Source organism: Aulonocara sp. 'chitande type north' Nkhata Bay, linkage group LG7, assembly GCF_057382095.1.
Source record: "Aulonocara sp. 'chitande type north' Nkhata Bay isolate Kocher_YH1m ecotype deep benthic linkage group LG7, A_spYH_male_GT1.1, whole genome shotgun sequence".
NCBI classification, from domain to species: domain Eukaryota; kingdom Metazoa; phylum Chordata; class Actinopteri; order Cichliformes; family Cichlidae; genus Aulonocara; species Aulonocara sp. 'chitande type north' Nkhata Bay.
Genome location: NC_141350.1, coordinates 52,568,296 through 52,587,457, shown reverse-complemented (window position 1 = coordinate 52,587,457; position 19,162 = coordinate 52,568,296). Strand labels below are relative to the sequence as shown.

The window sequence follows — 19,162 nt, the reverse complement described above, 5'->3', positions numbered from 1 at the left end:
AAACACTGACTGACATCACGGTGCATTTGAGAAGCCCAGTAAAGCTTTTATTGCCCCCCAAAATACTAAGTGGTGTTAGAAGGTTTCCAAAGGCAGCCTCTGTTCTGGATCTGAAACCAATGACCTACTGAGACATGTAACTGGCAAAAAGAAAGAAAAATCAAAGCAAGAGAGAAGGGAGGAAAAAGGGAATTTTGAATGAATAAAGAGGAGGTGATAAGAAAAGGATGCAACCAGTGAAGCAGAGACTTCTCTTCAGCAAGTAGACTGCATATAAAAGACAGATGTAGCCACCATGACATCATATAGCTCTGAAACTTTTTCATAAAATCAACAGTGGGCTGTAAGCCCGTTTTCCCATACACTTATTTTTAGAATCAGACATGCTCAAAGTGGGATTCGCCCCCTGCTGGCGATTAGAAAGATTGCAGTTTTAAGGCTTATATTGGCTTTAAGACTCAGCAGCTATGGCCATCTTTAACACACAGCCTATGCGTCAGAGAAAAGGAAACAAGCAGAGGAATCAAACATTTTTTGATGTCTAAACAGTCTAAAGCTGGGGTGGGCAACATTTTTGGCAACCTGCTAGTGACTAATTCTTGGACTTGCATCCAGTCGTTTTTGCCTAATGATTGCCGGTTGCCAAGGCAGTCACCAACCAGTCTTTAAGCCTGTGCGCTTAAAACATCAAAGATCACACATTGAGAAACCAACTACAAACACGACCTAACCCTGTGGACAGAACCTCCGACATTGCCATTCCTCAAGCCTCACTGCTAATTTATAATAATATAATTTTATTTATATTATGCCGTATCACAACAATAGTCGCCTTGTTCATATTATAAGGAAAGGCCCTACAATAATAAAGAGAAACCCCTCAATCAGATGAACCCCTATGTGCAAGCACAATCAGATCCAATTACAAAGCGAGGACTTCGCTCACTCTGTACCCGTTCACTCTTATTTACCCATGTCACACTACTGCTTTCCATGGGGATATTTTCCCCATCAGCCCTCTTGTTCCCAGCAGTACGAGTGACCTCCATAGATTCATCGGCTGCTCTACCCTTTTTCCACTTCTCTCTCCATCTCTGATATCCCAGATGTTCTTGTCACTAGATCCCCTGAGAACAAATGACATCTGCTGTATCTGAAGTTCCTTTGTTCTGTCCTCGGTCCCTGCACTGGTCTGCTTCAAATGCAGCAAACATCGACCCAATGTTTTCCTTATGCTGTCTTCTTACCGGCGTTCTCGCTTTCCATCGAACCCAAAGAAAATCAAGCAGCTGTAGCAGCTGTCAAACCTTTTCTGCTATCCACAGAAAAAAAAGAAAAAAATCACCTCCTTTCATCATCCTCTTCTCTCTCTGTATGTGTCGAAAGGGTTAGAACATTTGTTCAAGCAGCTATTTTGACACGTAATGTTTTGTTTTTGAATATTTATCGCCATGAAGATTTTACTAAAATATAACCCTGTGCCTTTGCAACGCAAAGCGCCGCTAAATATTGATGTATTTCAGCCAAAGACACAAAGAAGATCTGACTTATTTCAGTCATACTGTCTCCCTTTGCAGATGTGCATCTGATATTCAAGCAGGCTAAAAAAATTTAACACATATGAATATTGATAACACAGACCAGAAGAAGAGAGAGCTCGGGAAACAAAGGCGATCTGGACAGATGCATCTGTGCAAGTGTTGTCCTGATGTTACGCCTGATGGCATTCCTGGGTTATATTTCTATTATTGCTGACATCCGTGTAGCTCTCACAGGACAGTTAAGTCAAAATAGAAGCCCAACGGAAAACACTGGAAGGAGGTTTGTTCAATTTTGTGGTTTTTAGACTAACCAGCATAGTTAAAAACCAAGAGTCTGTTTTTGTAGGAGGTTTCTTCCTGTTAAAAGGGAGTTTTTCCTTCCCACTGTCGCCAAGTGCTTGCTCATAGAGGGTCATCTGATTGTTGGGGTCCTCTCTGTATCTTTATCTTGCAATATAAAGTGGCATGAGGTGACTGTTGTTGTAATTTGGAGCTATATAAATAAATCTGAATTGAACTGAATTTAGTATAATTAATGCAGCCCTGAAAAAAAATACATACTATAAATATTTTCAGTCCCTGAGTCAAAACGTTGCATCATTTCTTCCAGCAACTTTGAGCCCCCGTACTTTCTTAGGCAAGACCAGTTTTACAGTACTGTGTAAAGGTCTCAGGTCCTGTGTCAGGTCTTTGCTGGGTTTTTTCACCCTATTTCTTAAGGAGTTTCAGATACTGTATATCTGCTAGTAGATAGTTTTTAGGCCTTGTCCTCCACATCCAGTTAGCTCATTTTTTTAGGAACATATTGCACACCGTGTCGTTATATGATCAGGTTTGGGCTAGTGGGAATCACTGTGTTGGTGCAAAAAAATGCCATTTGTATCGTCTTTGGCATTTCATGTAGATTAAACTGAAGAAATTGGAACAAAATGATGTGTTTTTGCAACAGGCTGCGTATTTATGCTTGAATGAGTCATAGGTCAGTTTGGAAGCAAAATATAAACAAGTGACGGATGCCTCAAGACTTCTGCACGCGACTGTATAGAGATTCTCGGATGACTCTGCCATTGTGGGCTGTATCAGGGATGGACAGGAGGAGTACAGGAGTGTGGTGGACAGCTTTGTCGAGTGGTATGAGCTAAATCACCTACAACTTAACATCACAAAGACAAAAGAACTGATTATGGACTTTAGGAAGCAGGCTCCTCCTCCTAACCCTGTCACCATAAGAGGGGCTGATGTGGAGATCGTTGAGGACTACCGGTACCTGGGGGTACGCTTGGACTGTAAACTATCACTCGGTGTTGGAGAGCGTCGTGTTCTTTGCAGCTGTGTGCTGGGGAAGTGGGGTGAAGACAGCTGATGCCAACAGGCTGAACAAACTGATTAAAAAGGCTGGTTCTGTCCTGGGTGTCAGACTTGAGAACCTGGAGGTGGTGTCTGAAAGGAGAATGCTAAAAAAGCTTCTTTCTATCATGGACAACCCCTCCCACCCCATGCATGCCCCCATGGTGGACCATCGGAGCAAACGCAGCCAAAGCCTCATTGCCCCGAAATGCAGAACTGACCGCCACAGTAAATCCTTTGTACCAGTGGCAATAAGACTGTATAACTCTTCCTCACTCTGTAGGTGATTTTCCTGAGACTATTACCAATGTTATTCTGTTCCCTTTCAGACTGTGCACCACTAGCACTTTATATAGCCTCTGTAGGAATTATATCTCACTTATCTTAACTGCACTACTGTATAGCTCTGTGTAAATAATCATTCTGTACATACGATAATTTTTAACCCTACAATTGTTTACAACTTGCACAGTTCCCATTTCTGTATAGCTGTATATCTCAGATTCTGTGAAGTTATTTATTTCATATTCTGTATAGTTTTTCATATTTATATCCTGTTCATAGCCTGTACATAGCTTGTACTCACTACAGCCTGTACATACTTATAGTTATAGAATATTCACAACATACTTCATACCGTGTACATTATAACATACCATAATAGACCCATTTCTGTAATATACTCACATATCTATATTATTGCTAATATATATTGTAATATATCTATATCACTAAAGCACTTCTGGATGGATGCAAACTGCATTTCGTTGCCCTGTACCTGTGCATGTGCAATGACAATAAAGTTGAATTCTAATTCTAATTCAATATTACCCAATATAGTTATATATATTACTTCGTTAGAGTTATTTGATACTATGTCTTGCACTATCCTACTGTATATTACTGTATACTACTATTCTTACTGTATATATTGTATATCTTATTCATCTGTTCCTCTGTCTCTCCTGCTGCTTTGAGCATGTACATGACAAAAGAATTTCCCTCGGGATAAATAAAGTTATTCTTATTCTTATAGCATGTGAAAATTTAAATCTACATTTTTCGACCAAGCTGATGTTCTAACCTACTTTTCCTTCTGTGTCAAAATCATTTTCAGGTGCTGGGGGGAGTGAGCATTGAGTGATCCTAACAGGAGAGATTCATTAATCAAATTGATTAGATACTCACACTACTAACTAGATTGCCAGGATACCGTTGACACAAATTAAATTAACCATCGAGAACAAAATGAGCACAAAATGTAAACGTATCTGTTATATTGAAACACACACTGTGCAGGTAGTCAGCAAACGCTCTATTTAAGTAAAAATACACGTAGCATTTATTTTTTACATGGGTCTATTATGTCCGTATAGTGAAGACTGTATAGACCATTAGCTGCAGGAGCGTCTAAGCCACTCTCGAACGATTCCTGTCTTGTTAGCGGCTCTGCTATTTTAAGGTGGCTGTGGCTTTCTTTGTTAACACTGAAGTTATTGCCTTCTTTGGTCGCTCTCCCTGCCGGGGCTGCTGGCTTCCATAACGCACGAGCTACGCCGGAATGACAGGTTTGTATTCATCATGGATTTACAAAAAAATACATAAAGAAAAAGAAAAAAGAAGAAGGGTGGGTGGGACATGCGACAAGCCAACCAAAGAATGGAAGCTGAGAGTGAACGGCTGTAAAGGTAGCTCAGCAGAGAAGCAGCGAACGTAGGCAGAGGAAGCAGCAAAAAGCCTCTTTATGTCCCCGTCTCTCACACCGATGCAAGCACACACAAGCTGCAAGACGTCTGTGTGGATGCTGCATGTGGATACACACACATGCACACGGACACACCTGGTTTGGACAATAAATTCTGTGTTAAACATAGCCAGAAAGGATTAAGGGGACATTTTTTTGGTTTTTTCTGGAGGTGAAGGGAGATTTTAACTCTCACACACACTTCATTTCTAGTTATTTTCAAAGTTTAGCTTTTTAAATGTGACAGAACTGCATAATAATATATACTCTAATATTCACAGCTTTTCGGATTTTACTAAAAAGCCTAACGCATTCATCAAGAAAATGAGATTAATGAAGCCGCTGCTGTCAGCACTGGAGCTTGTTGATATTCTTGCCTGCTATATTTAGCTTCACAATTATTTGCTCATGATAACTACCTCCTGCTGTAGCTATGATTTTCCCGCAGCTGCATAAATGTCCAAAAACATCGCAGATAAACAGCTGGACTATCACCAAAAAGTCAGTTTTTTTTCAATTGTATTATTTTGCACAAAATGAAGCCATTTCCCTTACTTTTATGTTGGAAATATGCACACTGTGGCTTTTTGCTGTGACAATTTGGCTCAGAGACAAGGGCAAAGTTTAAATAAGAAAATAAAACCCCCAAAATAAAGGAAAAAAATCGTGAGGTAATTGAGTGTAGAAGGGGGGCTTTTCAGGAAGGGAAGTGTGTGTGAGTGATAAAGAAAAGAAAGGACAGTTCAGTGGGGGGTGTCAGGGCTGAAGGTTGTGGTGGTTTGTGAAAAAGGAGAGGGGAGGGGGGGTGCTGGGGGTAGGGGGTCGGATGGCAGGTTACCTTCTCCACCTGAGTTAGATCCTCTCTGTTTCTCAGTGACTCGGGCTCCATCCCCTCATGGTCTAAAAACTGCACATTCATATTCAATAGCCAGGCTGCTGTGCGGTCCAACGCACTGGGGTTCACTGGGGAGGGGGCCTAGTAAAACCAACACAAAACACACACACACACACATACACACACATACATGAGAGCAAGTGACGAGCAGGAGGGGAGAGGGGGAGGAGGGAGTTTGCAATATCACCACAGAAACAACAGAAAAAAAACAAAACAAAAAAAACAAAAGAAGCTTGAAATGCATCGACTCATCTGGACTGAAAGCAGCAGGTGGAATGGATACAGGCTCACGCAAACCTGTAGCACACGCTCTCTGAAGCAGGTTTTTAAACACGTGGGAGTGAGAGCAGCTATAGTGTCACACTGGCAGCGAGGGAAAGTAAACACTGTAAGATTCAATACCTGCGCCGAAATCTACCTTGAGGCAAAGGCTAGCAGTCATGTAACATTACTATCTGCTGAGGTTTTTTGTTTGTTGTTGCTTTTTAAAAAAAATAATAATAATAATTTTAGTCAGACACTCATTTGCATTTAAGCAGTTTGAGAGAAAACGTATCTGAATTAAACACGTCAAACTGCACATATTTATACATGTGATGTGAGTGAAACTTTACTAAGCTGTTGGCTTTCGTGTTCTCATTAATGATTCTTCACTATACTGTCCCACAGTAGCAGTAGCAACAAAACATCTACCGTAATTGTCGGGCTATAAGCCGCTACTTTTTGCACAAGCTTTGAACCCTGAGGCTTTTAGTCAGGTGCGGCTTTTCTATGGATTGTCCATGATTTTTGTCATATCGTAAGACGATTTGTTTTGTTTGTTCCGCTGTTGTACGGCACTACGTTGCCTGGCGGAAGGATCGGGGTTCAAGAGTGGTATGTTAGTCACATGTCCGTCCGCCAGGCAACGTAGTGCCGTACGAAGTAGCGCGAAAAACAAACTTCAAAGTAGCGCTACGCGTTCAGCGGGAGTCGTGGATGATGAGCGGCGATAAACTTGCGAAAAGCAAGTTATGCCCAACTCCACCGGTGGATTCTGACAGCGTGGAAAAGTGTGAAAACATCCACGATCACCAACGGATTTTGAAGGGCTGGACTGCTGCATGATGGAGAGGAGGACACCGCCACGGCCCTTCTTAGGGTGTTCGACTCTGACACTGACAACGAGGATTTCTTTGGTTTTGAAAGTGACAACGAAGGAGAGAAGCGGAGAGTGGATGACGAAGCCATCCTGAGCCTGTTAGTATCCGACACTGGAGAAGAGGACTTTGGTGGTTTTAGAGCGCAGGAAGAAGAGAAAGATGGTGAATGACTGACTTTTCTTCTTGTTAAAGCCGTGTCACTGCACCTGAGCCTAAAAGGTAGGCCGAATCTATTTTCCTGGTGTGCTATAGGTTACTGTTATGTACTACATGTGCAAATATGTACCCATAACTTGTTTTTCAAAAATATTAATAAAAGGGGTGTGTCTCCAAACAGCCATCTCTTTCCTGACAATTCCCTTTGTGCATATTCTCTTACATATGATAAGTCAACATTGAAACACCTGCGGCTTTTAGTCAGGTGCGGCTAATGTATGTACAAAACAGGATTTTCCCCTGATTTTAGCTTGTGCGGCTAATATTCAGGTGCGCTTTGTAGTCCGGGAAATACGGTAATGTTATTATAAACTGTGCAGTCCATTTTCAGATATTTAGCATGGCTAAGGAAAGAAAAACATAAGGATTCATCTTTTGGTGCCATGTGTGTAAAAGTCAGATAATTGAGGAACACAGATCAGGCATAACGTTGTGACCACTGACGGGTGACGTGAATAACACTGATTATGTCTTCATCATTTTGTTGATGTGTTAGCAGCAGAAAAAAATGGGCAAGCATGGGGACTGGGTGTTCCCAGTGTGCGGTGGTCAGTATCTATCAAAAGAGCTCCAGTGAAGGAACAGTGGTGATCCAGTGACACGGTCATGGGCGACCAAGGCTCACTGATGCGAGCATCAGAACTGGACCACGGAGCAATAAAAGAACATGGCCTGGTCTGATGAGTCAACATTTTCTTTTACATCCCCAGGTGAGTGTGCATCGCTTACCTGGGGAGACACCTGGCACCAGGATGCACTATGGGAAGAAGGCTAGCTGGAAGAGGCAGTGTGGGACACCTTGGGTCCTGCCATCCATGTGGATGTTACCACCTACCTAAGCACTGTTGCAGACCATGTGCACTCTTTCAGATGAATAATGCGCCCTCTACAAAGCAAAAATAGTTCAGGAACAACTTTGAGGCGTTGTCTTGGCCTCCAAAACCTCGCCCCAGAACTGGACAAAGAAGTATCCACAGAGGTCCCACCTCACAGTGTACGGGACTCAAAAGATCTGTTGCTAACATCTTGGTGCCAGATCCCACAGCACACCTTCAGGAGTCTAGAGGGGTGCAAGCTTTGAAGGGTCAGGGCTGTTTTGGGAGCAAAAAGTGGACATAATGCAGATGGTCATAATGTTATGCCTGATCGGTGTATTTATAGCTGGACCACAGTCGCAAAGTGACTGATAAATATTAGCATTCCTAGAGCTACACTCCCAGCCTGGAACTTAATGCATCAATCCATCAATCTACACACACTGGTATTAAAGTCGTCTTGCTTAATGATAGCTGTGAGTGAGCCCTCTACAAATTCAATTTGTTAGTTTTTGTTTTGCTGCTCTCATTAATTCAGTCAGTCTTGGGGCGATACTGTAGACTTTTAGCACACTGGGGAGAGCAAAGCATTACAGCTATTATGCAGATGTTCTCCCCTTCAGCCAGTTTGCCTGGGGCAAAAATTGATTAGTGTTTCTGATTACACCCCAAAGTCCTGACTTTCCAATAATGACTTTGCAATTTACTGTAACTGTTTGTATCCACGAGCTCTGTTTCCCGTTGTCTGGAGAGAGCACGTTTGAGCACATACTGCTCGTTAATAAGATACTAATTGTGCCTCCGCCACCCTCGTTCTCAACCCATTAAACGTAACCAGTAAAACAGTGGTGAGGTGATGAGCTGCCTGTATGCAAATTACTATTATTACATGCACAGTGACTATAGTTCATTAGGGCACAATGTGCAGCGTCTGCGAGCACCCACGCAGCCCGTTTTGACGTGCATGACATAAATGGGTGTTCTGTAACAGCAAATTTGTATATTACTGTAATTTAAAGTGATTAAATACAGTGAGGCAGCTATAGCTGGCTGTGCTGAAGATTGCTCACATGACCGAGTAGTTGTGAATTTTACGTTTGCAGCTCGCGCTGCATGCAGCGGTACCTGTTTGTGCTGAGCCCTCTGCTTGGTCTCAGGACTGTCGCCTTTGGAGGAGGAGGACTGCTGCCGTAATCGAGCCCCGCTGCCGGGCCAGTCGGGCGATGACGTCATCATGCTGCCGGAGGAGGGCCGGGGGTAGGGTCCGCTGTTGAGCGGATTCGGTGGGGTGCGGCCACGAGTAATGTTCTGAGGTGGCGGTTGGTCTATTCGCCTCTGTGGGCCGGCGCTGTTCTGCCTGGGGACGCCGGGCTGGTGCGGTGTTTCCGTGAGGGACAGCTGCCGGCGGTTGAACTCCCCAGAGCGCCTGGTGTACTCGTCCCCGCTGCTCCCCCCGCCCCCTCCGCCGTGGTTCAAGAAGGAGTGCTTGCCTCCTGCTGGCCCGTCCTCATTGTTGCTATGGGAACTCACCGAGCTGTGGCACTCTGAACCCGAGTCGTTCAGTCCCCTCGGGGACACGGGCAAGCAGGCCGCCATCTGGTAGACAGGGTTCTGGAAGGACAGCGGGGCTAGCAGCTGGGCGGGTCGGCCAGGAGTGCTTTCCGTGCCTGGGGTGGTGGGGGTCTGGCCTGGCCGCCTTATGGTGGGACCTCCGGGGATGTTGCCTTGTGAGGTTATGGCTGACCAGCCTGCCCCGGAAGCTGGGCCTTCACCCAGAGCATCTGAGGAGCCGGGAACTGTGCCACCATCCAGAATGCGGGGGTCCTGGAGGTCTACCATGGACAAGCTCTTGCTGCCATTGGCCATGCCCAGGTCTGGCTCATTCGTCTCAGAGTAGCTTGAACTGCGTGCAGGGGAAGGCTGGATAGCTGAGTTCCTTGTCACGAAGAACAGATCCTTATTTTCTGGTGTGGGTGATGGTAATCTAGTGAAGTCGACCAATCTGAAACAGAGGCACATCAGAAGCCATAACGATAACCATCCATCTACGTCAACATGAGGTCAAAAAGAGCAAAAATAAAATGTGTCTTAAAGTATCCACAAAAGTGGATCCAAGTGTTAAAATGGGCTAAAACCACCTAATCACAACAGACAAATGTAATGTAATCTAATCAAAGAGAATCCAATAAATCAATCTTTTAGGAAAACACGATTTGTTTCAGCCGTCCCCTCACATTTCTTCTGATAGCAGATGGAGGCTTCACTGCCAGAAGACCATTACCTTGACAGATGTGACTTATCTTCCAATAATCTCTATCATTCACATCACGCTCCTCTCCTGCTCTCGGTGTCCTTCTCCCAGCGTTCCATTATCTTTCCCTCCCTTAACTCCTTTCTCCTCTTCATTCTGCTCATTCGCTCTCCTTTTCTAAACCTTGACACATTCATCCTATTTTTTGGTGGATGAGAAGCACAGAATGGCAGCGAGCTCGTTTGAATTTCAGTCTCACAGTTCGCTCGTGAGGTTACACCACACACACACACACACACACGAGCAAATAGTTATTGTGATAAAGTAACAAGAGCAGGGCTCTAACATCAGGTCATACAGGGACATCGCTTAATTAGTTCTATTGATCCAGATGCCTGATAAGCGTAATGATACCGTCTCTCTGACACTTCATGCTCCTCATCTTCGCCTGAGACGCTGGATTTTTTATTTTTTTCATTTGTCTGAGCCATTTTCTGGTGATGGTCCCTCTGCTTTTATGTTAATCTTTTCAAGTGTCACCTTGCCATTGTTCTGGCAGCGAGTGAGAGGACAAGTGGATAAGCGAGACAAGGTGCCGTCTGAGTGAGTATTCATCCACTGGAAAGTAAACAGGATTTCATCGGGCTGATGTAAACAAGCAGAGGTGACACTTTTCACTGTGTCGCTGCCTCACCTGGCAAACATTAGCACTCGGCAAAACTGCCAAGCGCGAGAAGACACTGACACTCAACTCTCATCACCACCTCAAGATTACGTGGCTCCGGAAATCAGTGAAGTTTGGAATTGTGTCCTATCCATAGACATTTGTGTACGATTTTGTCACAACTGGCCAACACTTAGAGAGTTATGGCCCAAAAAACAACTAGTTTTTTGTAGGTTTGACAACTTCAATTCAACAGAGAGCCTCTCTGCAATATTGTATCGAGAAAGGCTCACAAATATCGATATTTTATTAAATAAATGAAAATACTCTTCAAATACTATGAAAAAGATGGCTCATCTCATGTACCAGGGTCCTGTGATAACATTAGCCAAGCAAACTTGCAATAAATCGGCTCAAAGTAAAACTAGTGCACACACTCACATTGATAAAACTACATCCTGATTCAGAGCAAGCTAATATCTTACTCACACAAGTAAAAACACACATGTCAACCTTCTGGCTGGTGAATATATTTCATTGTTATATTCTGTGACCACATGACAGTTGCACAGGTCACCTGGTACGAGGCTTTCTGCAGACAGTCCCACTCTGACGTGAACCGACTGCAAATAACTGCTGTTTCATTTATAAATGCACGCAGATCGCCAACATGTTGCCATCAGTCTGAATGAGTCTTTGTCAATAAGCACAACATGAGGGGACTCGACTCAAGTGGCTGCTAGCTGCTTGTATTGTGGTTATATTCCTGTGGAACAGAAAGGTTACTGAGTGCAAATGTGAATTTCTATTAAATGCAACTTGCCTCTGTAGAAGGCAACAGATATAAGATTTACAAAAATGTTTTACAGTTAATTGTTGCATTACGAGAAATTGCAGACTGATATCAGACTGATATCAGTCTGCAAGTGACAGAGATTAGTTTCCTTCCAGCACATCTACTACCTGCAAGTAGCCCATCTCTCAAATCAATTCCAGACCCGACCTGTAATCAAATATGCCCAGAGCTGGCTGCTAGTGTTGGAGCTGGAGAAGATGTACATTATTAAAAACTGTAAACAAACTCAGACATGTCTGCGCTATATGTTACACTTAAGGGTATTCAGCTCTCTAAAAATTGAACAAATGTTCCAAAACGCTTCAAGTCTATATCATTAGGAGAAGGCTGAGTCACTGGCAGATCCCTTTTATTTATTTATTTTTAATTGTTCAGTGATGAAAGGACTCTTTCAGGACCACTTCGTTTTTTTCTGCGGCATAGATGTTGAGTGATTTTTCTATTTATAGCAATTTAAACATGTACTAGCTGACTCTTTGGATACCACAACGGTGTGGTGAAATATACCTCAGCTGCACAAACATGGTATTTTTTCAGCACTTTTTTCGCATTTCTCTTTTTAGAAATTTGAGTGTATTTATATTTTAAAATGTCTTACCCGGAAAGGTCATTGTCTATGACCATCTTCTGCAGGCCGGTGGAAATGCTGCAGACTGCCTCAGCAGGAGGCGAGCCCATTTGCTCGGAGGACTGGCCGGGTGTCATCTGGACACTGGACGGGTTAGACAGAGCTGTGTTCACCTCTCGCAGGATCCTGGGCAGAGGACCCAGCTTAGAGGCTGCACTCTGCAAATAATAATAAGAAGTCAGAATTAAATGTAATCCATGTTAAATATTGCTCCGGACCACTTCAGTGGCAGCGTTAATTCAATTTTATTTAAAGTGCAGTTTGTTTGAGTTTGTAATTTGCATATTTCTGAGACATTATTTCCCCCACGCCACATCGAATAATTAAACTGCAGTCTGATGGACAGGGGGTGGGGTTCAACCAGACTTTGATTTCTGAATTATTGAAAGGGTTAGGTAGAATGATCTACAGTAAGAAAAAAAAAACATCTGCTACCACCAGCTTCCCATCTGCTACCACGGCTAATGGAAATGTCCTTATAAGCCCAGAACATGCCTCGCCCCGGCCTCAGTGTGTTCTCCCCCGGCGCACTGTTTATGTAATGCCATCATAAATTACTGATGATGTAGGATAAACATACTGATCTACACTAGAGAGATGAAATCCTGAGCAGCAGGATCTCACCTTTAATCAATCAATAAAAAAAAATAATTAAAAAAAAAATCAATAAACCAATAAATACGGCTTTGTTGTGGGTTTTTACTTCCACCCTTGTGTTTTAGCGCAAGCTAAACTCGTCTGCTTTATATCTGCTTCCCTCTCTCTGTGCTCACATATGCTGGTCTTTCAATACAGCCAAATTTCCAATAAATCTGCTTTTATGTACACATTTTTCCATGTCAGTCAACAGAAGGACTATGAAATATTGACTCTAATGTGGCCCGTTAACCTGTCGTCACGAGCCATTTTTCAGGCCGCCTGCTCAGCTGTGGTAAAGTCCTGATTTTAAGTTTAAATCAATGGCCGTGCTGTGATTTATGTTTACATCGGAGAGTCATCACTCAGGAAGAAATTTCAAAGTGACAGAATGTTTCATTCATGTCTGATCAGCTGCCATCCCCAACTCAACTCAATATGCTGCGCTGCTCCCATTAGCGCTTCTCCCTGTCACTCACGGATCTCTTCCTGAAAGGGGCAGCGGCACATCAGCTGCGTTTGCTCCCCTTTAGGCAGATCACCTCACCCTATCCTCTTCTGTTACACCGACCATCTGCATGTCCTCCTTCACTTCTTCCGTCTGTGTCCTTCCCGTTTTCCTCCTCCCTGGCAGTTCAACGTCCTTTGTCCAGTTTCTAATCATGTCCATCCTGGCCACTACTAATGAAAGTCTTAACACCTCCAGCTCCACCGCCTGTGTTTTTGTCAACGCCATTGCCTCCAAACCGTAAATCACAGCAGGTCTCACAACTGTCTTGAAAACCTTCCCTTTCACGGCTATGCTTCTGTCACAAATCACCCCTGACGCCCATCTTTGCTCACGCCACCCTGCCTGCACTCTCTTCTTTGTCTCTCTTGCGCAGACGGCTGACCACACACAGATCTTGATGGACAGCTAATGACCAACATATTTTTAAGTACCTGGTCCATCTGGGAGACCACCTCTGAAAGAAGGGAGTGCAATGTAGAGAGCTCCCTGCCGAGGTCAATGTAGCCCTCAAAGCCCGCTGTGTTGGAGATTGTCTCTGGGTTTGAGATTTCTAGCAGAAAGCGCTGCATGTTGGTCCACTCGTGCTCCAGGAACTGGTTCATGAAGGACATGTATTCTTCCTTGTTACCAAATCTGTTAGGAACAGGGGCAGGAAAGAGAAACGGGGGAAAAACAACGTAGCAGAGTTTTAAGTCCACAATTCTACTCTAACAATAGAAGGTGTTTTCAAAACACACAACAAAAGCAGAAACTTACTTGGTGAAGTTTGCCAGGTTTTGCGTGACCTTAGCAATGAGCGTGAGCGTGCGTGCCGTGCGATCGTCGGGATACTCTTGCATCAAATTGAAAAGCGAGGGGGACATAATGGCCGGACAGAGAAACCGCAGGAACAAGGAAGCGCTGATCAAACGCTCGCTGATGTCCGGTCGACCTCGGTTGCTGCATTCCTGCCGCCACGATGCAAAAACCTCTTTGAGTTCTCGTGGAAAGACACTGTTGGCGATTAGAGAGAGGAGAGAAGTTACTCTCTGAGATCCAAATGTAGACTTTCAGACAAGGTAGATGGCTGCCTCTCCCTGAGCCTGGTCCTCCTGGAGGTTTCTTCCTGTTAAAGGAGAGTTCTTCCTTCCTGCTGTCACCAAGTGCTGCTCAAAGCTAATCGTCTGATTGTCGGGGTTTTTTACTCTGACACTGTAGGGTCTTTACTTTAAACTGGTGTTATATAAAGAAGACTTCATTCCCGGCACTTGTGTACTTGATATAATAATGCATATTTTTGTATGGTATTAGTATTTCATATTACTGTCTATGCTGCTGGATGTAGCAAGGTTGTAGGCTGAGTGAACATTAATCATGAGGTTCCTTCATCATGTGATGCGTCTCCTCCTCTCAGCAGGTTCTTTAAATCATTGTTGAGCTGTTGCTATAATCACACTTAGAACAACAGTTGTTTGTATTTACATATCTGGCAGCTGCTGCTACATTGTATAAAACTTAATTAAAAGCCCCCTCAGTAGCAGTGTTTATAATACAAAACGATGAAGCCTGGATAAAAGTTACAATGCGTGCACACTGGAGACACTTAAACACACTTTTAAACAAGAAAAGCTCCAGCATTCACCAGTATGAGTTGATGATTTTGCAGAAGGCTAGCTCACAGCACATCCTCAGGTTGCTCTGGTGTTCTGGCAGGTCACCTGACGAACACTTGGATGGATCGACCTCACAGTTCTCATCCGACTCGTACAGAGCTTTGATGAACTCGCCTACAAATTAAAAAACAAAAAGAGTTAAGGAATATATTTACTTATATGTTTCCTTGTTGATATGTCATATAATCAGTTGAGCTCTCAAAGACAACAAGAGCCGTCAGACTCGCACAACCCAAACAAGGTCGTGCAGAAGAATTGCGTAAAGGAAAAAAAAAGGCAACAACACATAAAAGTAGCGAATTTGAAGTTTGCCCGTGGTCTGAGATTTTTATTCCTCTCTAATCAGTGTGACTGAAAATGGAACAGCAGCGTCTTGAGTCTCTGGTGGTCTAAAAAGGAAAGCTTGGCCGTCCTTGTGCTACCCTGGGTCCAGTGACATCAAACGGTTAGCCAGACGTCAAACAATAAAAGCAACGCAGTGATGCATCATTTTCCAGACCTCAAATTCTGTCTGAAGTCAGCCAAGTGAAAGGCACGCAAGGAAACAAGCAGCAATTTGAAGACAGCCAGAAAGAGACACTCATGTGGACAAGAAGAACACAAACACTAGCAGAATACCATAAATAAATAAATTAATTAAAATCTAAAGTTTTAAAAATAGGTGCCAGGAAGGCTGGGAGCCATTTACAGATTAGCTTCTGCTGCTTTGTCTCTTCTCAGAAGAACATTTTTAGAATATTTTCTCCTCGACCGTCTCTGATTTGAATACAAATTTTAATGTCCAAAGCTTGAATTTATATAATGACCGCTGTGAAAAATATCTTTCAAAGCCATTTCTTTTTTGAAAAACGGTCCATTGAGCCCATTCAAGCCATATTTTTGCACAGTGACATTCATCAAAGGCAAAGTTTAAACATTAACATCTCAAAAACAATTAAAGATGAAACCCTGACATTTTCACTGGACTCTCTTGAAATATTCAGTCAATAAATTAAAAAAAATGCAATTTTCATTCATCTTTGATGGTAAAATCTGACCAAGAAAAAATTAATTATGATTTATTTTGATTTCAAAATATGCACATATTTAACTAAATTATTATCTGATAATTACATTTAGTTCTATTTAGTTCTATTTGGACATTCTATTTTTTTTCCTGGTACAACTTGTCATATTTCTTTAAAATGTTTGAGCTATTCATCTTGAAACGTTGCCTCTGATTTCAATGTGTGGAAAAAAAATACTGCAAGTGTCTCGAGGGGCAAAAAGCTAAGATTTCACAGCAATCATTACATAAGTCCAAACTTTGGACCATAAAATATTAACGAAAATTGGAGACGGTCGAACAGAGGGCCCATGTTGGGATGGAATGACCCAGTAATCGATAGAGCCTGTATTGCAATTTCACCCTTTAACAGAAAAACACCGTCTTTCTCTCTTATCGTCCACTCTGAGGGAAAAAAAGAGACTTACAGTCAGCATGAGTTTCACTGTTATGGCAGAGAAACTGAAAGGCATGATTCCCAATAAGGATATTAGAAAGCGTGGTTTGGCGGACGTATACTTAAATGTTAGATAGAGGAGGAAAACACACCTGTAGTGCATCATCGCCCCTCTCACTGGTCCACCTGCTTGATACTGTGCTAATTATGTTATGTCCTCAGCCTGTTGCTTGTCTCTTACTTGTCTTTTCCTTATACCAACTCTATTTTCCCGTACTTTATCACCTGCCTGGCCACCTCTGCTCCCTCCCCTCTTCCCACCTGAGGCTCCGTTCTCCACGTGCCACTTTTATAAAGCCACACAAACAGCCATCAGGCCACTGCAGGGCAGCTTACAAGCTCACCTGGTGATATTCGCCCTTTACTAATATTTACTATAACACTGCTCTTAATCCTTCCCAACCTGTGTCGTGTACGCTCCGCTTCGACGTTAGAAAAAAGGTCGGGGGATAAACAGACATCAGAGGAAGTGTCTACGTGCAGGAGAAGAAAGCTCCCTTTCCAATCACTAACCGAGGGCATCGTGCAGGTACTTCTGTCCCACCAGTTTGAGGTATTCCTCTATGGCCTTTGTAGCCAGTGTGTTTTCTCTGAAGATGAGGTGCTCGTTCTCCCCGCAGCGGTCCACCTCTGACATCATTAAATCTGTGAGGAAGTCCTACAGAAAAAAAACAAAACAGGACGAGCACAAGGTTAATAACTGTTATTCTCAAAACGCATGCACATAATGAATGAGTTGATGAAGATGTCTGTCCAATTATACAAAGAGCTCAATCGTGCAAGAAGGTGAGAGCTTGGAAGTAAAAAAGCTAAACAGGAAAAACGAATGACAGTGCATAATGGAAATTCAGTGTAATGGCCATGAAAACAAAATGTGTCCTCAGGGGAGAGTTGGTGGTGGCGAGAAAAATAAGAAGGCCTGGACTTGAATACAGTTTCATCTGATTCATTTTCACCCACTTCCTAAAGAAGCTGCAAAACAAAGCAAAACAGGATATTGAGTTCCTCTCTCCCTCCACCAAGTCCAGCCTTAAAGTTATATTTGTTCTTTGGGCAGAGCACTAAATGCCATCACAGCTTTTGAGATGCTCCAACTCACTGTTAGAATTAGGATCTGTTGAAAAAAAAACTAATTCAAATTAAAATGATTGGTGCTTACATGGTTACATTCTGTTTTTAAATGTTTTCTGCTATAAGTCTCATTCACACAGTGCTTAACTTGTACGTCTAACATTCACAGACACACACTGGACAGGAGGAGCCGTGGATCCATCGACCTCCTGATTGGTAGACGACCTGCTTTACCACCTGAGCCACAGCCAACCAAGGAGATTAGATCGTTCCAGGTCCTAACAAACCTAACAAACCCCAGAGTTGTTTGCTTAATCCAACTCAATTACCAAGTGTGCTTTGCATTCCAGGATGTGGCAGAGTACCACAGATATGCACTGTGGACAAAATGTCACAACTAGCTTCTACAATGAATTAAAATTGCACAGATTTATTCCAAATGCTTGAAGTAAATTCTCTGTGTCCAGACTAGTCCAGAACACGGCAGCTTCTTCCTGTATTTCCTTTCGTTACTCCTGCCTCAGACGTATCTGGCCGATAAGCGGACCAAACGCTCTTGAGGTTTTTTTTGTGATCAACATTTTATTGATTTAAAACGGGGTTGGGGGGGTACAGACATATACAGCACAACTGTAAACTGCAGTAGCAAAGCAAACATTAGCAAACAAGGCATAGGGACAGCAAAGAAAAGACACAAAAACACAAAGTTAAAACCAATTATTGCCTCTTCCAGGAGAAAACTCTGGATGAGAAGATTTTCCAAGCGTCAACAGTCGTGGGTCAAGCTTTATTTAATTTTGCTGTGGTATGTTCAAAACCAATAACACGGATAAGACATCGTCTCCAGAATGATTCCATACAAATGTCAGGACAGAACCATTGCTTTGTAATAGTCTTCTTTGCGGATGTGAATCCAGCGAACAACATTTTGCATTGCATTTGACGCTCTTGAGTTTTCTGTACTGAAGCTATCGGACTTCACTCTGTGTGAAATGAAACCAAACGCCATTGTAAAACTAACTATGGGTGTGTAAATGCCCTCTCAAGAAATGGGAAAAAAAACAGTCCCAAAAAGATTGATTTGTGACATTTCAGAGACAGAAATGGACGGGAAAGCAGCAGAGGGGGAACGACACACACACAATGGACTCAAACCGAGGCCCCTGCTGTGGCTTTCAGCATCCGGGTCACAAGCTCAAACAGGTGAGCCATAGCAACGCCTTTTAAGTTATACTAGCAAACTTCATAACAGACAGATCTTTTGTGCTCTAACACACTGAGGGAAGATGCTACATCCTGTTTACCAGCTAGTCAGGACAGTGACTTCTTTTAAGTGAAGCTGGTGTGATTAACTGTTTACAAAAACACTGTTGACCCAGCTTTAATGACTAATAGTTGGCTCATAACCTCACACGTATACAAGTACATTCAAGAAATCATATGAAAGACATCGCCGTGATAAGTAATTTACCATTTCACCTTTTTCTCAGTGTGAAACGAGAAACGAGAACACGAATGTTGTCGTACTAAAATGAAGGCAATCAAAATAATTTCTTGTATCGACACGTACTTGGAATGCAACTGTGTATGTGCAAAAAAATATTTTCCACAGCTCTAATAAGGGGAGGCGTTTCCTTTACTTTCATTCATATGCACAGAGTGATCTCTGCACCTCGCATTCATGCAAAAGG

The 19,162-nt window shown here is 42.9% G+C and overlaps 1 protein-coding gene across 12 annotated transcripts in view; it reads right to left on the bottom strand.

The window, feature by feature from the left end:
* dab2ipb (DAB2 interacting protein b) overlaps positions 1–19,162 on the bottom strand; it is a 207,042-nt gene that overhangs the window by 6,604 nt on the left and 181,276 nt on the right. For 11 of the 12 annotated variants that reach the window (XM_086301231.1, XM_086301220.1, XM_086301222.1 and 8 more), the window contains 7 exons: positions 16,914–17,058; positions 14,868–15,012; positions 14,003–14,239; positions 13,678–13,879; positions 12,070–12,257; positions 8,826–9,702; positions 5,471–5,608 (listed from right to left, as the gene is read on the bottom strand). In XM_086301231.1, coding sequence (XP_086157357.1) covers positions 5,471–5,608; positions 8,826–9,702; positions 12,070–12,257; positions 13,678–13,879; positions 14,003–14,239; positions 14,868–15,012; positions 16,914–17,058 — 1,932 coding nt within the window. The remainder of the gene's footprint in view (positions 1–5,470; positions 5,609–8,825; positions 9,703–12,069; positions 12,258–13,677; positions 13,880–14,002; positions 14,240–14,867; positions 15,013–16,913; positions 17,059–19,162) is intronic. The other variant, XM_086301223.1, reaches the window with a different exon arrangement.